The sequence below is a fragment of the Martes martes genome (assembly GCF_963455335.1).
Source record: "Martes martes genome assembly, chromosome: 18".
NCBI classification, from domain to species: domain Eukaryota; kingdom Metazoa; phylum Chordata; class Mammalia; order Carnivora; family Mustelidae; genus Martes; species Martes martes.
Window position 1 is genome coordinate 6944623 of NC_137906.1, and position 19333 is coordinate 6963955.

Here is a 19333-nt window from a genome sequence, read left to right on the forward strand (position 1 = left end):
GGATGGAGTGCAACAGCGGGTATGCCAAGTCCGGCTGACCTCTAGCAAGAGATCAGCAGAACTGTAAAACAATGCTCCTCTTCCCTTTTTTGGGGAGGGGCAGAGGGAGAGAGAATCAGAAGCAGGCTCCACACCCAGTGTGAAGCCCGATGCGGGGCTCACAGCCCTGAGCCGAAACCCAGAATTGGGACATTTAACATACTGAGCCACCCAGGTGCCCCAAAACTATTACTTATCGCAACATGTAATGGGTTTCTACTATTTTTAAACAAATGAGTATTTTTAATTTCTGGTTTTTGATACACCCCCCCATAAGAAAAAGCTCTTAAGAGTTTGTAAAGGGGTCCTGTAAAGTTTGAGAACTACCGCATGAAGGGGAACTATTCCAACTGGATAGAAATGCACCAACGGAGCATTTTGTCTTAAGACAAATTTAAGTGTACGTGGAAGTACTCTGGGCAATTTCCGATCTTCTGTCAAATTCCAGACACTCATAAATAACGGGAAGATAAAGTGGAAACAAGAGTGTTAACAGCAGCGAACTTCTAGGAGCCACCCTTCTTCCTGCCGAGCTTTACTGAGCCAGTGATGGGACTGCTCCGGTGTTGCCCGCCTGTGTACTGTCCCGTTGGTAAGATGTCGTCTGATAATCTCTCTACCCTCGGTAACTCGCACACTGAATGAGCCGTCATCGCGTGCTGAATGGTGGCTGCCACTCAGTTTCTTAGTCTCCTGGCTGAGCAGAAGCAGCCTGGTGTTTGTAGGCAAGGCTCAGGAGGGCCCAGGACTAGGGCTCTGACGTCCTAAGAACTTAGGCACATCCGCCACTTCTCTATCCGCAGCTGTGCCCATGGTGCCACTCAGGGTGGTTCTGAGTGACAAGGAGCCAACACAGGTGAATTCATCCAGTACGCGGCAAAAACTTGGTTTGCACAAATCATTATTCCTACAATGTGAATTCTGATTACCCCCAAAATTAAAAAGCCACCCTCTTTCAAATACCCCCACCCCTTTGCCGGAGCACAACCAAGCTGATGGAGGAAAGCCTTTGCCTTGGCATTTCTCGTCCCTAGAGACAAATATCCCTCCCCCCAGTGATCGAGGCAGAACACCCCCACACCCAGGGACGTGATTCATGCGGTGGGCGCATTCTGACAGCTGCCACCAACAACAGCAACGCTCCTGAGAGCTCAGGCCTCACCAACTGAGGCTGCAACCACCTCGGAGGGACTAGACCTAAGACCATTTATTTATGAACATTTTCAACGCAGAGAACCACCTCAGCTAACACTTGATGAGATCTCCAACAATACCGGGTGCCTCCCTGGGATACTGAACCAGGCACGTGACCCGGTTTCCATTTCGAACTACACCCCAAAGCTCAGAAGTTTCAGAATTTGCCCAAGACCGAAAGGAGCCATAATTCAAACTCAGGTCTGTGCTTCTCACAAATCACACCCCGGATAGGCCTTTAGAGATCTACCTGCACGTGCTCATTCTGCAGGAGAAACACTGGAGGCCCAAAAGGTACAATGATTTTTCAAGGTCAGTAAATCCGGGTCTGACTCCCACTCTAGGTACTTTCCAAGACAGTGTTGTCCCTTGCCCCCAGTCCCATCAACCCTTGGAAAGCAAAGGGAAATTAAAGTCATTTAAATAAAACTAAGTGGCACTGACATCAGATCTGTAAGTTTATTTGCTCAATGTACGACAGCTACATAATGACTCACATTCATGATATTCCATCACTGAGGAAAACTGCTAAGAATGGTCCGTGTGTGAAATAATTCCTTAGAGAAACACGGAGTTGGAAAAATAATCACTGATTAGACCTTAAAAATAGTTCACTGCATAACATGACAAAAAGCACAAAGGCTCATTCAGAGAACATAGTCATTGTTCTCCTACACTGTAATAGTTATAATTTCACCATGACAAACACCAGACATTAAGATTAAGCTAACACTGGTGTTTCTTTTGCTTCCCCCCCCCTTTAAAAACAAAATATATAACTGCATGTCACTATAGCAACATCCAAAACAGATCAATTTGTTACGATCACTATTTGGTAGAGCAAACTGTACCCCCAAAGGAAAAATTAAATTAAAAAAACTTTAAAAAATTTGAAGACTTAATTTTTTTTGTCATAGGAATACATAACACCTACAGTATAAGTTAATAAATTTCAAGCTACTGTATAGAAATACAACACTAGCATGCACAATATTGTATCAATAGAGTAATGGAGGAGTAATCATTTCACTGGAGAGACAGTATCAGAGGCAAGTGCATTTCTTTAAAAATAAAGAAAAGAAAAGAAACCATTCAAGCTGCTTAAATATCAAGTCTCCCGTTCCCTCTTCATTTTTAGCCCTCAGGTATAACTGTTATCTTGCATTATTCTAAAAAGCAGCCAGAGCCAAAGCTGAAATTTAAAAGAAAAAATAGGTTTTGTAATTCCAGTAAATCATTTCCAAAGGCTACAAGGAAGGACACAACACTGCTCACTGGACATGAAGATAAGTTAAGGAAAGCCCCACCTACCCCTCCCCCCCACCCCCAATCATTTCCCATCCATGGCATTGACTTTAGGGCCCCGGTGATGGCACAAAAGCTGTACAGCTCTCTTCTAGTTCTGCTAGGGTTCAGTTAATTGGGACTTTTGCTCTAGCGTATGGAGGGAACCTTCTAAGGAAAGTCACGCTGGGTAAACTGTGCCATGCTACAGGGCATCACTGTTCTAGTCCTCACTGTCACCTGGATCCTGTCACACATACTCATTTCCCAACTGTAAGTCCAATTTTGGTAAACAGCAAAAAGCAACGGTCAGTGTTTCCTCAATTACTCCTCATACCTCTCCTTGACTAAACCGAAGGAACAAACGAAGCGAGTCTGGTGTTATTACCTCCATCTCGGGAGTTCACACCGTTTCTGGTCTTGTAAAGAAAGGCTGAACACACACTCAACAGGTCACGTTTTTCAGACAGATTTTTCCAAAATAAGAATGAAGGACCTAAGGCTAACTGAGAACAGATTTGTGGAAACAGCAATGTAGTTTCCTTCGATTCCAGAGCATGCGTCAACTGTGCAAGAGAGAAAGGACTCTCCCGCTTCGATGCTTTCATTAAAAAGAAAAAAAAAATATGTAGAAAAAGTCTTGGTCAAATAGGAGTGATTTATTATCTGTTAATGCCTTTAGTTCATCTTCCTACAACAACTGCTTAGGGAAGGAGTGTTTTCGGGGAGGAAAAACGGACATGCTTACGAGGCTCCCGAAATTGGACAGAATGCTTATGAATAGAAGAGCTCTTCCTTTTGGGTTTTTCTACCAGTAAGCTTCTAGCACCTGAATTTCCACACACTGCACCACAACCTTCCTCAAGATGACTGCCCAGCTTCTCCAGCTCAACGGCGTCTCCACCGTCCCGAGAGCCACCAGCAGAAGGTCCAGCGGGGAACACTCAAGAGTGATGGCAGCGTGATCCCTGAGGAAGGAGCGTGGCAGCTTAAAAATCAGGAGTTCTCTGAAAATATCAACACAATAAATGACATACAGACCTGAATTTTCTCTATTTTTGTGGTGTTTTACGTTTCTATTAAAGTGATTCATCATTTTTGCGGTGGATTTGAGTTAAGAGGAAAGAAGGGCACGAATCCCACAGCCACCTGCCAAGCACCTAATAACCAAAACCTAAAAGGAGCTGCGATTCCCCGCAGGCGAGCCTTGTGGCCTGGGAGACAGCGAACAGCAAAACCCAACCTGGATAAGGCTGACTATGGATGTAAAGCCAAAGTAACTAGCAAAGGAAAATACACAATCAATGGCTTGATGTTACGTATGGCTGTCATGTAGAAATACTGTAAACTGCAATTTAGTGTTAATACTGTCAGCTAATCCGAGACTCAGGAAACTGGCCAGGCCTAAACCATAAGGATAAACACGCCTTATGTTCCAAGTCTGTCCGTTCGGGATTTAAACTAGTCCATGGCTGGTCGAGTACACCCTGAAAAGAAACGCACAGCTAAAACAGATGAGACAGAGTACCCAAAACGTAAGACAAGAGCGTATGTACATACAAATCCTTACTGGAACCACAGAACTCACTGAATGAGGGCCAATCCCGTTTCAGTTTTCTTTTCATCTTAAAACCCTATTCTCTAGCAATAAGTTAGATTAAAGACAGACAGCTCCGCCTGCATTCCATCTACAGAACAGTCCAGACGCCAGTGTGAGGCTGCTATTCCAATACGAGCACAGCTAGCCTGACTTTCCACTAGTGGTATTTTGGCAAAAATGTCAAAGAGGCGATCAAAGACAGGACAGGTCGTGGGCTTCTCCCTAGGAAGGGCATCCCTCCCTTTCCCTCCCCCACCCGACCCCCAGCTCATGGGAAAAAATAAAGACTGCAGTAGTAGCATCAGCGGGCGCTGCCAGTCCACCTGGGGGCCTTAATTGTTGCCTTCGCCGCCGTCGTCATCTTGCTGATCGCTTGTCCAGAGCGTTAGGTTGTCGCGGAGGAGCTGCATGATGAGAGTGGAGTCCTTGTAGGAGTCCTCGTTCAGAGTGTCGAGCTCGGCGATGGCGTCATCAAAGGCGGTCTTGGCCAAGTGGCAGGCTTGCTCCGGGGCATTCTGGATCTCGTAGTAGAAAACGGAGTAGTTAAGAGCCAGGCCTAATCTAATGGGGTGAGTGGGCTGCATGTGCTCCTTGCTGATCTCGTGGGCTTCGCTATAGGCCTTCTCAGAGGACTCCACGACGGTCGCCCTCTTCTCTCCAGTGGCGACTTCGGCCAGGTAGCGGTAATAGTCCCCTTTCATCTTCAGGTAAAACACTTTGCTCTCGTACTGGGTCTCACTGCAATTCTTGATCAGGTAGTTATCCAGCAGGCTCAGCACATCCTGACATACCGCCTCCAGCTCCTTCTCGATCTTCTCACGGTAAGCACGGACCATCTCTATCTTCTTCTCGTTGCCATCGGCAGATGTCTTCTGCTCAATGCTACTAATGACCCTCCAGGAAGAACGGCGTGCCCCAACTACGTTCTTGTAGGCCACGGACAGGAGGTTTCTCTCTTCGTTGGACAGTGGCTCATTCAGCTCTGTCACCTAAGAGGAGGAGAGAATGAAGAGTAGTTATGGTCCAGATGACGTCCCTTGGGTTGATCTCATCTTTACGCCACTAAACACTAACAGATCCACCAGCTGAATAAAGTGATGGACAGAAAGAACGGCGAGACTGTGCAGGTGTGCAGAAGGGGGACAGAGGCGGGACGAACGACAAAGAACGCAAACACTGCAGTGCATCAGTGGTACCTGAACCCCTGCTTCCTCCCTAGAAAAGGGCACATACTTTTCACATAGCTGTTTCATTGAAGATCTATCAAGCTGAGCTCTCAGATGACAAACCAAATCTTGATCTAAATCGTACAAGGTTAGTAGTTCTCTCCTGGAACGTTACACACATGCCAATCCTGGGGATTTTAAGCACAGATGGGTATTACGTACCTCAACAGTTTTTTAGGCAACCAGACTGACACTTTCCTTCTAACCGTGTCCTGTCTGCTCAATTCCATCCCTTTTCAGTGAGAATATTCTGAAGTCAAGTTTGGTTGCCTTTTGGGAAACGAGCTGGCTTTTCTGCTTTTGGGTTAAGACGATATGAACTACACATCTCAGGAAGGGAAGTCACATGGGGGCACGGGATTGAGTCTGAACACAGAAATGGCAACAACTGCGAGGACACACTTGTCGCAGGCTGAACGTTATGAGCAATACGAAAGAGAGGAGAGTCAAGCAAGGTACTTCTAAGCTGGAGTGGCCAGGAGAAATTAATGCTTCTTTCAATCTGGGCATTTCTAAGTTCCAATCCTTATCACCCTAGTGCTCGCTTGGGCAGCACATATACCAATCCTTATCACCCCAGCAATTAATCACCTAGAGGAAACTAAAGCAACGACACGCCAATGCTCTGCATTTTTACGACTACCAAACAACTGCCTTTAACAAAAAAATTAAACTGAGTCAATCACACCGCATTTCCTTATGTCCCTTCATGCCTGTCATATCAGAGCCATATACCACTGTCTACCATGTAAAACAGAAACTCTTTACAAGGAGGATAGAGCTCTCGTTTTTTATTCCTAATCAGAGAACAGATTTTTATTTGTCTGGCTGTTGTGTCTAAACTGGGGTACTACATCAGTGGCTAAGCCACAACACCAAGAATCCCAGGTCATTCGCTATTTCAGAAAGACTAGATACTTCTCTTGCCTGTCCTCTCCTACCTGTGGCTCCAGTCATAACTTTGTTAAGTGCAACAAAAACGTCATACTTCTGCCCCTTGTTCTTCTCCCCCGGCCCGGGAGACTTACACAAGTGTCAAGAAACAAGTTAATAGTTAATATTCACTTCCTCTATGAATTCTTCCCCATCTCTCCTTCCACCCCGTTAAGACTGGCCACTCTCTTGAACCCTCACTGATCCGGGTGTGGACCAACCACAGCATCTACATTACATTTGTATTAATTACAGGTATTGGAGGGGGAAGGCGGGGAGACAGAATCCAAAGCGAAATACCAAAATTCTTTTGGGGGCATTGGGGTAGCATGAGACTTTTTTCTGCATGTGAATCATTCACATTTAGTATGTATGGCACTTTCATCAACCGAGAGGTGGGGAAGGTTATGCTTAGTGCGACTGGTTGTGTAAATTAAATATTATCTCTAAGGAGGTAATTAAATCAGAACACAAACCACATCATACTTATTAGTTTACTGCAAGCAATTCATTCTTTTTTTTTTTTAAGATTCTATTTATTTATTTGATGGAGAGAGAGAGATCACAAGTAGGCGGAGAGGCAGGCAGAGAGGAGGAAGCAGGCTTCCTGCTGAGCAGAGAGCCCCACATGGGGCTTGAACCCAGGACCCTGAGACCATGACCGGAGCCGAAGGCAGAGGCTTAAACCCACTGAGCCACCCAGGCACCCAGCAATTCATTCTTTGAAAGAATTAATCAAGCTTTGCTAATTCCCAAAGTATCTAGCAAATGATATATACTCAAATATTTTTTAAGAGATTTTATTTAGGGGCGCCTGGGTGGCTCAGTCGGTTAAGTGTCTGCCTTCAGCTCAGGTCATGATCCCAGGGTCCTGGGATCGAGTCCCACATCGGGCTCCCTGCTCCATGGGGAGTCTGCTCCCTCTGACCCTCTCCCCTTTCATGCTCTCTCTCAAATAAATAAATAAAATCTTAAAAAAAAAAAGAAAGAAAGAAAACAGATTTTATTTATTTGAGAGAACAAAAGTTCACACAAGTGGGGGGAGCGGCAGAGGACGAAGCAGATGTCACACTGAGCAGGGAGCCCTGATGTGGGGCTCGATTCCGGGACCCTGGGATAACCACCTGAGCCAAAGGCAGACACTTAACCCACTGAGTCACCCAGGCGCCCTATACTCAAAATATTTCTTATACTGGGGTGCTTGGGTGGCTCAGTGGGTTAAAGCCTCTGCCTTCGGCTCGAGTCATAATCCCAGGGTCCTGGGATTGAGCCCCACTTCGGGCTCTCTGCTCAGCGGGGGGGGGGGGGGGGCCTGCTCCCCTCCACCCTGCCCCTGCCTGTCTACTTGTGATCTCTGTCAAATAAATAAATAAAATCTTTAAAAAATATATTTCTTATACTGATTAGCAGTTTCTCTTATGTTACCCTTTTACTATGCATTTTTCATTCTCCCATTATACTAAAGAACAAGACCTCTACCAGACATGGCCTTCTTGTGACAGTAGAGTTGGGAAGACAAGGTTTCTGTACTACCGGACTTGAGAGCAGAAGGAAACCAGGACAGAGGTGCTTTCTGTTCTATGACCCCCAACCCCATTCCCCTGTGGAGACACCAATTCTCTGGAATAAAGCAGCACATATCATCTGACATTCAATTCTTTTTTTTTCTTCCCACATCCAATTCTTTACATATTCCAGGCTTTGGAGACCCTCTGCTCAACCCACAGATCACTCTTTTTTTTTTTTTTTTAAGATTTTTATTTATTTATTTGACAGAGATCACAAGTAGTCAGAGAGGCAGGCAGAGTGAGGGAGAAGCAGGCTCCCCACCGAGCAGAGAGCCCGATCCCAGGACCCTGAGATCATGACCTGAGTGGAAGGCAGAGGCTTAACCCACTGAGCCACCCAAGTACCCCCACAGATCACTCTGTCACTCCTCCTGATTTCTGATGTGTATTCAGCTAACCCAGAAGATGCGTTTTCCCAGTCCCACCAATCCCACCATACTAAGTGACCTTGAGGGCAAACATTTCATCTCCGGGCCTTGATTTTCCTCTCTGTTAAACTTAGATTTCTGCCTTTTCCATAAAGTTATTGTAAGAGTGTATCAGATAAACGATAAAGTGCTCCTGACCTAGTAAAGTGACAGAGACGTGAGCAATTACTTTTGAGAATACCCTGGATAATTTTCCATCTTAATCCTCAGCATAGGAAGCCTCTAAATTTCTTACATAACCATCTGCCAGCTTATATCCCTGTATCAAGTATCTCGTCTCTGTTTCATCCTGTTTTCTCTTCTAAGTTGAAATTTCCTTAGCTTACATCACTTCCTTTCCATAAACTTTAGTGTCATACAGCCTGAAAACACTCCCCAGACTGGCTTTCAAACAAGCTGAGGCCTTTGTAAGCCTCAGGCACACATACCATAGGACTCCAGCCTATACTCACTGAATACCAAAGGCCAGCCGCCACTAGGGCAATCCGATCACGGTCTCCAATGCGAAGAGAAGCCAGAGTGCCTAAGGCCATTGAGATCGAGTTTTAGCCTTTCCCCTAAATCATGCTGTCCTTATTTCCAGAGCCAGCAACTATTTAAAGCTCACATGACCTCACCAGTACCCTATACTGCTGGATCTCCTCCTGCTGCAAGTGAAGTTATGGCTGCAGAGCCCAAAGGCAGCACTGTGTGCTGCTGTAGTCTGCACAGCTGCCTGAGACCAAGAGAAACGTGGAGATCAGGAAGTGGCAGTATCACCTTTAGATCCAGTAAACTCAACCACACTTGGAACATACCCAGATGTTCTCTGCCACTGAAAAACTAAGTTAGAGGGAAAAACCTTTAACTCTTGAAGTCTGCTCAAAGTCTCTCTTAAATCAGAATTTCAAAAAATCCTTAAGATCTAAAGAACTTGTGTGAGAATGAATCTGTGATTTTTACATTGAAATAGAGATCCCAACCACACTAGTTTCAAAAGTTAAAAGATGGGGTGCCTGTGAGGTTCAGGTCATGATCTCCCCAAATGCTGAGATGGAACCCCGTATCAGGCTTACAGCTCAGTGGGGAATCTGCTTCTCCCCTTCCTCTGCTTGTGCTCCTCTCTTTCAAATGAATAAAAATTTTTAAATATGTCAAAAGATAACTTTTTAAAAGGAAAAAAATTATGTTCATAGTGTCCAAGAAAAGGCTTAACCAAGACAGAATGAGATTCAATGTGGGAAGATGAGAGATATGTATCATCTGGGAAGGGAGGTAATTATTTTTCCAAATAGTCACTGAATTGTTTCTAAGAATGCAACACTTGTAAATATGTTTCCTGAAATACACTGTCACCGCTGTTGTAAAATGTAGAAAGTCTGTATTCTTAAGGTTTCTCTCTTTTCAAGGACTAGGATACTACCCCACGTTCAGATTTCTTTTAGTGAGTTAAAGATAAACAGATGAGTAAAAAGACCCCAAAAGTCTCTTATTCTCAGACAGCTGAAGTTGGACAGTTTACGATCTGGAACTCCCCAAATCCCCCGCTGAGGAATCAGATACTAATTAGCACCAACAGTTCTCCCCTAAGAGTTGATGCAGAGACTTTTCAATGGAAGATTAGCAACCCCTTGAGAAACTTGGAAAGCTGTTGAGATGACTTTCTGACCCCAACACTTAGAGCACTCAGCCTTCTACAATTTCCTCAACTCATCTATCAAGAACTTTAAATGGTAGTAAATGCAACTTCATTATGTTTAATCTTTTTAAATAAGAAAAAACTTGCATCAGGCTTAATTTAAAATCTATTTCTACCTTGCAAAAAAGCTTTTGTAGAAGTTACAAAATAAGGGGCACCTGAGTGGCTTGGCTGGTTAATCCTCTACCTTTGGCTCAGGTCATGGTCCCGGGGTCCTGGGACCCAGCTCTGCTTCGGGCTCCCTACTCAGAGGTGAGCCTGCTTCCCCCTCTCCCTCTACCTGCACCACCCCCAGCCCTGTGCACACTCTCTCTCTGCTCTACTAAATAAAAAAAATCTTTAAAAAATACAAAAATAAGAGTTAGAGTGGTGAACATAAGACACACTGATTTAAGAAAGCTGAAAAGTCTCTACAAACAACTGGGTTCACATCCAAAAAAATAAGATAGGGGGCGCCTGGGTGGCTCAGTTGGTTAAGTGGCTGCCTTCAGCTCAGGTCATGATCCCCGAGGTCCTGAGACAGAGCCCTACATCGGGCTCCCTGCTTAATGGAGAGCCTGCTTCTTCCTCTTCCTACTTGTGTTCTCCCTCTGTCAAATAAATAAATTAAAATATTTAATAAAAAAATAAGATAAAAGGGATTTTTAGGGTGGTGAAACCGTTTTGTGTGATACTCTAATGGTGGATACATGTCATTATACACTTGTCAAAATCCACAGAATGTATACCACAAGTGAACTCTAAAGTAAAAACCATGGACTGGCTGACAATGATGAGTCACTGTAGGTCTCAGGCCACTGACTCTAACAAACCACAGAGATGCTGAAAGCAGGCGATCCTGTGCATGGGGGAGGGGGCCTGTGTGCAGAGTGTACAGGAACTCTGTGCTTTCCACTCAATTTCACTGTGAACTTAAAACTACTCTAAAGAAAAAAAAAGTCTCTTAAAGAAAAGATGAAAAAAAGGAGGGGGGCTAGTGGACACTAGGTATAACATCTGGCCCCATCTTGCATTTTTTTGTGCCCCTAGGTTTGGAGTACTAATCACCCAGAAGTGCTAAGAGGACATGAAAAAAGATAAATGCAGTGACTGCTGTATAGGAACAAAAACAGAGAAAATAAGATGACAAGGTGCAGGACGGGCTCCCGTGGCCATGGAATGGATACAGTACCTATACACTGTGCAGAGGACTAAACCACTGGAAATAAATGTGACACTGTCGTGTCTGAATATACAGTTAATCCTATATTCTAGAAAGGACTACTAAGTAACTGCAGAAATTCTCAATCATCTGAAGCTATGTCTTGCCTGAGTAAAACACCTTAAACTTGAATGATGGTCTGTGCAGAAGAATTAACACAACAGGCTTGAGAATGCTAACTTTAGAAAGGTCTGCTTGCAAAGCTGACCCTTGGCTGGCATCTGGAAACTTGAATTTTGGAAGGCTTCCCACCATTCCCAGATAAGAATGGCTCCCTGCCCCTCAACTGTTTGTGCAAACAATGTGGTTTATGGTAAACACCTGTTTTCCTTCTAGGAGTCTCGAATACTGGGATGTGCTGGGCAGACAGTACCTCTGTGACCAGCCCCAGCAAAACCCTCGGGCACTAAATCTCTTATGACATTCCCTGGCAGGCACCATTTCACACACACAGCCACCTGCACCTGGTTTACTGCTGTCTTTTTTTCTTTGCTGGTTTAGCTCTGTATCCTTTCACTGTTAATAAATCACAGCCCTAAGTACAACTACACGCTGAGTCCTAGCACATCATCGACCGTGGCGGTAGTCTTGAAGACCCCCGAAACATTCATTCCACAAAGTTGATATAATGTGTGCCGTAAGGTCCGATGACAAGGAAAATTATAGAACAGCCACTCAGGAGATAACTCATCAGGCATTTGTTGAGAATCTAGCACAGGTCATATACCACTACTCTCTGAAGACAGAAAACGTAGTGAGATAGCCTCAAGGTGCTGCTCCTTGAGGAGGAAACACAAACTTACTCACTTTATTCTCAGGGTAGCATTCCGTCTGGAAAGTTTAGAGGAAATTTTAATCAGAAAATGACACCATTAGGGGCACCCGGTGGCTCAATCGGTTAAGCATCTGCCTTCAGCTTAGGCCGTGGTCCCAGGGTCCTAGAATCGAGCCCCACCATGGGGCTCCCTGTTCAGCGGGGAGAATGCTTCTCCCTCGCCCCCTGCTTGTGCTCTCTCTCAATCTCTCAATCTTTTTTAAAAAAAGATTTTATTTATTCATTTGCCAGAGAGAGCGAGTACAAGCAGGGGGAGCAGCAGGCAAAGTGAGAGGGAGAAGCAGGCTCCCTGCCAGAAAGCCCGATGCGGAACTCAATTCCAGGACCCTGGGATCACGACCAAGCTGAAGACAACCTCTTTTTTTTTTTTTTTTAAAGATTTTATTTATTTATTTGACAGACAGAGATCACAAGTAGTCAGAAAGGCAGGCAGAGAGAGAGAGAGGAGGAAGCAGGCTCCCCACGGAGCAGAGAGCCCGACGCGGGGCTCGATCCTGAGATTGTGACCTGAGCCGAAGGCAGAGTCTCCAACCCACTGCGCCACCCAGGCGCCCCTGAAGACAACCTCTTAATAAACTGAGCCAACCAGGCATCCCTCAAATAAATAACATCTTTAAAAAAAGAAAGGACAACATTAGATCCTGGGGTCCTGGGATAGAGCCCCATGTTGGGCTCCCTGCTCAGTGGGGAGTCTGCTTCTGCCCCCCCAGCCCCTCTCCCCACTTCCCAGCTTGTGCTCTCCACTCTCTCATGCTCACTCGCTGTCAAAAAAGTAAAATATTAAAAAAAAAAAAAAAAAAAAGCCACCACCACCACCCAGCATCAACCACCCCGGATAAAAACTGCAGAAGGGAAACATTTCAGGAAGAAGAGCGTCCTAGGAGTCCTGTAACTTCATATTCGACAGGGCCAAGTTCAAGGTCTCACAGACGAGAGATGAGCTGGCCAAACACCCAGGCTCTCTGGACAGCCACGAGGTCCTGTATTTGTTCCACAACTTCTCTACAAGGTGGACATCACACTTACTCACCGGTGGGATGCAGACAAACGAAAGGCGATTTCCCCCCAATCACACCACGAACGCACTGCAGAGATGGGACACAAACACGGGCCCTCCAGCTTCCAAGCCTGCGTTCCTTCTCCCATCCTGCGTCTCTGACAGTATAAACATGACCAGCACACCGCAGAGAAAGGGCTAACTTCTCTAATACACAGGCCTCCAAAGAGTTTTGGACCAACTGGTAATAGGAAAAGGAGTAAAAGGAACAGGCAGTTAAAGAAAAGGGAAACACAGGTGGAGCACCCAGTCTCATCCACTCTGAATGCTCGTTCGTCTCCCATCAGACTGGCAATGACTCGCTGTGCAGGTGATACCGTGCACCAACAGCACTCTCACCCACGGTGCGAAACTGTAACTGGTACAACCTTTATGCAGGGCAATCTGGAAAGGACTAACAAAAGTACACATATTCAACAACCTTCTGACTCTGCAATCCCCACCCTTCCCCCGTTTTTTAAAGGAAGCTCTAAACCCAACGTGGAACTTGAACTCACAACCCTGAGATCAAGAGTCACATGCTGCTCAGACTGTGCCAGCCAGGCACCCCTCTGCAATTCCCTTTCTAGAAACTGATTAACAATATTACTGCTAACAGCTAAAGCCTGGAACCACCTAAATGGTCTTCAGTAAGAAACTCACTAGCAGGGGGCCTGGGTGGCTCAGTGGATTAAGCCTCTGCCTTCAGCTCAGGTCATGATCTCAGGGTCCTGGGATCGAGCCCCATATCAGGCTCTCTGCTCAGTGGGGAGCCTGCTTCTCTCTCTCTCTCTCCCTGCTTGTGATCTCTGTCTGTTAATAAATAAAATCCTAAAAAAAAAGAAAGAAAGAAACTCATTAGGGGTGTCTGGGTAGTTAAGCATCTGCCTTCAGCTCAGGTTCTGATGCAAGGGTCCTGGGAATGAGCCCCACATTGGGCTCCCGGCTGAACTTCTCCTTCTCCTGCTCCCCCTGTTTCTCCCTCTCCCGCTCCCCCTGCTTGTGCTCTCTCTCTGTCAAATAAATAAATAAAATCTTTAAAAAAATTATATATAAAAAAGAAACTAAGATTATGCCACATCCATACTGTGGAATTCTTAGCCATTCAAAAAGTATCTGTCTTCTCAGTGTATTTCTAGAAAGGTCTGAAAACAGAGTGGCTGGGAAGCAGTCAAGATTGAGAAGACTGATTTTTGACCTGTTACAGTACCAATTCAAACAAACCTACTCCACAACTCACCCTGATAATTTTATCTACAATTAAAAGTTTAAAACCAATTTTGAGAATCAAGTAAAAAAAAAAAAAAGCCCAAAGGCAGTGATTTTTTTTGAAAGATTCTATTTATCTGACACACAGAGAGAGATCACAAGTAGGCAGAGAGACAGGCAGAGAGAGAGAGAGAGAGAGAGAGAAGCAGGCTCCCCGCTGAGCAGAGAGCCCAATGCGGGGCTTGATCCCAGGACCCTGGGATCATGACAGAGGCTGAAGGCAGAGGCTTGACCCATTGAGGCACCCAGGTGCCCCCAAAGGCAGTAATTTTATATAAACAAGTTTACTGATGTAAATAATTAACTCAAACCCACATCTGTTGAGAATGAGAATGTGCTCACTACCCCACCCCAAGAATATCTTTTTTCACTTATTTTTGTTGTATAAAAATCTTTCACTGTATCTTTATACAGATCAGGGACAGGATATAGAATATATACTAAACACTTCAGTCCTGTCTTATTAAACCAATTACTAATTCATATATCTTCCCAGTTGATTCCCTCCATACATAATCTTATGGTTCCCAAGCATCACTCTCTTTCCTGTAGTTATACTCCCTATACCTGTAATTACATGTCAAGCACACACATGGGCAATGTTACTAATGTTGATCACAGGCACCTTTGTTTTGTTTTGAATTTAACGGAATACTTCCAGCGTTTTTTTCTTAAATACTGACTCTGGGTTGAAAAGACTTCTCCTAGGGGTGCCTGGTGGCTCAGTGGGTTGAGCCTCTGCCTTCCGCTCAGATCATGATCTCAGGGTCCTGGGATCAAGCCCCTGCATAGGGCTCTCTACTCAGCGGGGAGCCTGCTTCTCTCTCTCTGCCTACTTGTGATCTCTGCCTGTCAAATAAATAAATAAAATCTTAAAAAAAAAAAAGACTTCTCTAGGGGCACCTAGATGGCTCAGTCAGTTGAGCATCTGCCTTTGGCTTAGACTGTGATCCCGGGGTCCTGGTGATCCAGCCCTGCTTCTCCTTCTCCCCCCTGCCTGTGTGTGTGTGTGTGTGTATGCGTGCGCGCTCTCTCTCTCTCTCTCCCTCTAATAAAGAAAAGTCTTTTCAAAAATAAAAGCTTGGGCACCTGGGCGGCTCAGTTGGTTAAGCAACTGCCTTCGGCTTAGGTCAAGATCTTGGAGTCCCAGGACCCAGCAAGTCCCGCATCAGGCTCCCTGCTCAGCAGGGAATCTGCTTCTCCCTTTGACCCTTCCCCCTCTCATGTTCTCTCTCTCAAATAAATACAATCTTTAAAACAAAACAAAACAAAAAAACCAGCTTTCTCTATCTTGCTAAGAAAGAATCCATCCATTCCATATTTTTCTAAGCCACTTTTGTCACATCAGAAATGGGTCCTTTACCAAATTTTAATTCCTCTTTTGACCTTCCAAATAACCCTTTATGATCTAGAATTGTTATTCCCATTTTAAAGTTAAGAAAATTAAGGCTCAGAGCCAAAGGATGGAACGCAAATCTAATGGCTCAAAATCCTCTATGCCTTCATTACAGAACTAGTTCTCAACCAAGGAAAGGAAGCTTTTTTTTTTAAAAAGATTTTATTTATTTGACAGACAGAGATCACAAGCAGGCAGAGGCAGGCAGAGAGAGAGGAGGAAGCAGGCTCCCTGCCGAGCAGAGAGCCTGATGCGGGGCTTGATCCCAGGACCCTGAGATCATGACCTGAGCTGAAGGCAGAGGCTTTAACCCGCTGAGGCACCCAGGCACCCCAAGGAGAGAAATCTTTTTATAAAATATCCCCTGGGACGCCTGGGGGGCTCAGTTGGTTAAAGCGTCCAACTTTTTTTTTTTCTTTAAGATTGATTTTATTTATTTGGCAGACAGATCACAAGCAGGCTGAGAGGCAGGCGGGGGTGGGAGGAGCAGGCTCCCTGTTGAGCAGAGAGCCGGATGTGGGGATGTGGGGCTCGATCCTAGGACCCTGAGATCATGACCTGAGCCAAAGGCAGAAGCTTAACCCACTGAGCCACCCAGGCGCCCCGCATCCAACTCTTGATTTCACCTGTCGTCATGATCTCTTACAGGTCACGGGACTGAGGCCCAAGCTGGGCTCGGCTCTCAGCACAGGGTCTGCTTGGGATTCTCTCCCCGCCTCCCCCAGCTTACACACATGTGTCCACACGCTCTTTTTCTCCAAATGCATGAATAAAATCTTTAAAAATAAATTAACTGAAATAAATTAAATACCCCCTACACAGCCCTATGCCTTGAAGATTCAGTACCGCGTGGAACCCATGCTTATCTGTTTCTGCGAGGTAAGACGGCAGCACAGGGGCGCTTGGGTGGCTTCGTCGGTTAAGTGCCCGCCTTCAGCTCAGGTCAGGCATCGATCTTAGGGTCCTGGGATGGAGCCCAGCGTGAGGCCGCCTGCGCAGTGGGGAAGACTCCCCACTTCTCCCTCTCCCTCTCCTTTCCACTTGTTCTTTCTCTCAAAAAAAAAAAAAAAGCACGGCAACACCGTGTTCCTCAAAATGGCGAGATACCACATGACTCAGCAATTCCACCCCAAAGGTGAATGTATACGGGAGAAATGAAAACACAACGTCCACACACAAACTTGTACACAAATGTTCTTAGCAGCATTAGTCAAAACAGCCAAAAGCGAAAACAATCTAAATGTCAACTGGTAAGCAGACTAAATTCAATGCAGTATTTCCAAACAATGGAGCATTACTCACGCACAAAAAGGAATGCAGCAGGACACAGGCTACAACACGGATGGCAGCGATCTGCCTGAAGCAAGGGGGCACATACGAAAGGATTCCGGGGATGGGAAATGTCCTGAGTGATCTACAGAAACACACAACAGACTGGAGGCTGCTTAGGGCTGGGGGGCTCCAAGGGTAGGGGTAGGCAGTGCCTCCCCATGGGTACAGGGTTTCTTTTGGGGGAATGATGATATTTATTCTAGGATTCAGATACTGGCGCCAGTTAACACAACCCTGAAATGTTAAAAACCACTGAGCTGTACACTTTTAATGCGTGACCCATATGGTATGTGGACTGTATCTCAATAAAACTGTAAAAATAAAACTGCTGCCCCATACCGTAGTCTGTACAGCAACCTCTCACGCACCAGCAATTACACATGAACTCGTGTGTGGTCGTGGAATTCTGAATTCCAAGTTCTTCACACTTCACAGTACGTGGGCTTTTACAAAGAAAAGTCACTGGGGGCGCCTGGGTGGCTCAGTGGGTTAAAGCCTCTGCCTTCGGCTCGGGTCGTGATCCCAGGATCCTGGGATCGAGCCCCACGTCAGGCTCTCTGCTCAGCAGGGAGCCTGCTTCCCCCTCCTCTCTCTGCCTGCCTCCCTGCCTGCTTGTGATCTGTCTGTCAAATTAAAAAAAAAAAAAAAGAAAGAAAAAGAAAAGTCACTGTCACAGAGCACAAACCCCCAATGATTAATTCTCCTCTTGTGATTTCAAATAAACTCCTGTGTCGTCTTGACGGATGTTAACAGTTCTCATCCCCTCCCCCAATATGAGAGGGAGAGTACTGCTCAGGTACACTTAAGCAAACTTCAAAAGGGCTAAGAAAAAAATGTACGTTTCCTACCACAGGTATCTGTCACTATAAAGCATCCAATCCTGCCACTATGGGGGGGGGGCGGGCGACAAGGAGAGAAACATACTGACATTACACAGGTCACTTCCCCAGGTACTGACAACCCACACGAACACCAAACCAGAGCACCTTCCCCTCTTACAGACCCTGAGTGAAGGTCTTCCGCCCTTCACCGGCACACCTGTGAGCACTCAGCCTAAATCCACCTTTAGAAACTAACTTCATGGTAAAACCAAGTTTAGCTCCCTACAACCACCATGTGCCAGCCTTAAGAATCTTCTCTCTCGGGCACCTGGGTGGCTCAGTGGGTTAAGCCCCTGCCTTCAGCTCAGGTCATGATCCCAGGATCCTGGGATAGAGCCCCGCATCGGGCTCTCTGCTCAGCAGGGAGCCTGCCTCCCTACCTACTTGTGATCTCTGTCTGTCAAATAAATAAAATAAAATAATTTAAAAAACCCAGCTCTACAGAAATTATCTACTGAGCAAAGGCCAGGGATACACTGGAACACCCTGCACCGTAACAGACAGCCCCCCACACGAGTGAAGAAGAACACGGTTCAAATACCAACGGGACCAAGGTAGAAAAACCCTATGCCAAGTTATCAGTACTCGGGTCATTATACTCACACTCCTCCTCATACTGCACACTTCCATGCTCTCATGCTTTTCCAACCACCTTAACACACTTCAAGAACCCATGAAGAAAAATTCTCTGTATATCCTTCAAGTCCTCAAATACTACATATACTTCCTTCCTGAAGCCTTCTGGAAAATTCTCAGGCAGCTCTAATCACTGATCACTGGGTATTAGTAACTTTTTACCTTGCATCTTTTATACTGTTTACTTCTTTTTTAAGATTTTTATTTTATTTATTTGACAGAGAGAGAAATCACAAGTAGGCAGAAGTAGGCAGAGAGGCAGGCAGATAGAGAGGGAGAAGCAGGCTCCCTGCTGAGCAGACAGCCTGATGCAGGGCTCGATCCCAGGACCCTGGGATCATGACCTGAGCTGAAGGCAGAGGCTTAACCCACTGAGCCACCCAGGTGCCCCGATATTGCTTACTTCTAATGCCCTGTACCACTGACTGTATACCCTTCCTTTCCACAGAAAGACTGAAATCCTCAGGGGCAGGTACCACACTGCACTCACCAATGAATCACCCTGGTACCGAACAGTCACTTTTGAGTATTTAGGTGACGTGAATCTACCCGCAATGTACCAAGCCCAGCTTGTTTGCATAAGCGGCACTAATAATTCCTCCCAGCCCTGTATAGATCTCTGTCCTCTGCAATTTGATTTTGTAGCTCCTCCCATGAAGAAATGGACTCTAGCTCTCTACCCCATCAGCGGCACACAGTTATGTGACTTCCTTTAGCCAGCGGAATGGCAGCAAGTATCAGGCAAGCAGAGGCCTGACAAGTGCCTGTGACTCCGGAAGGGCTTGCTGCTGGGAACC

General features: G+C 45.7%; 1 protein-coding gene across 2 annotated transcripts in view; it reads right to left on the bottom strand.

Annotated features, from left to right (window-relative positions):
- Nucleotides 1–1678: 1678 nt before the first annotated feature.
- Nucleotides 1679–19333, bottom strand: part of YWHAG (tyrosine 3-monooxygenase/tryptophan 5-monooxygenase activation protein gamma) — a 30388-nt gene continuing 12733 nt past the window's right edge. The window contains exons 2-3 of one of the 2 annotated variants that reach the window (XM_080830337.1): nt 4441–5106; nt 3160–3485 (exon numbers count right to left, since the gene is read on the bottom strand). In XM_080830337.1, the coding sequence (XP_080686463.1) occupies nt 4450–5106 (657 nt within the window). In that variant the 3' untranslated portion in view covers nt 3160–3485; nt 4441–4449. Of the gene's footprint in view, nt 5107–19333 lie in introns of both variants that reach the window. The other variant, XM_080830336.1, reaches the window with a different exon arrangement.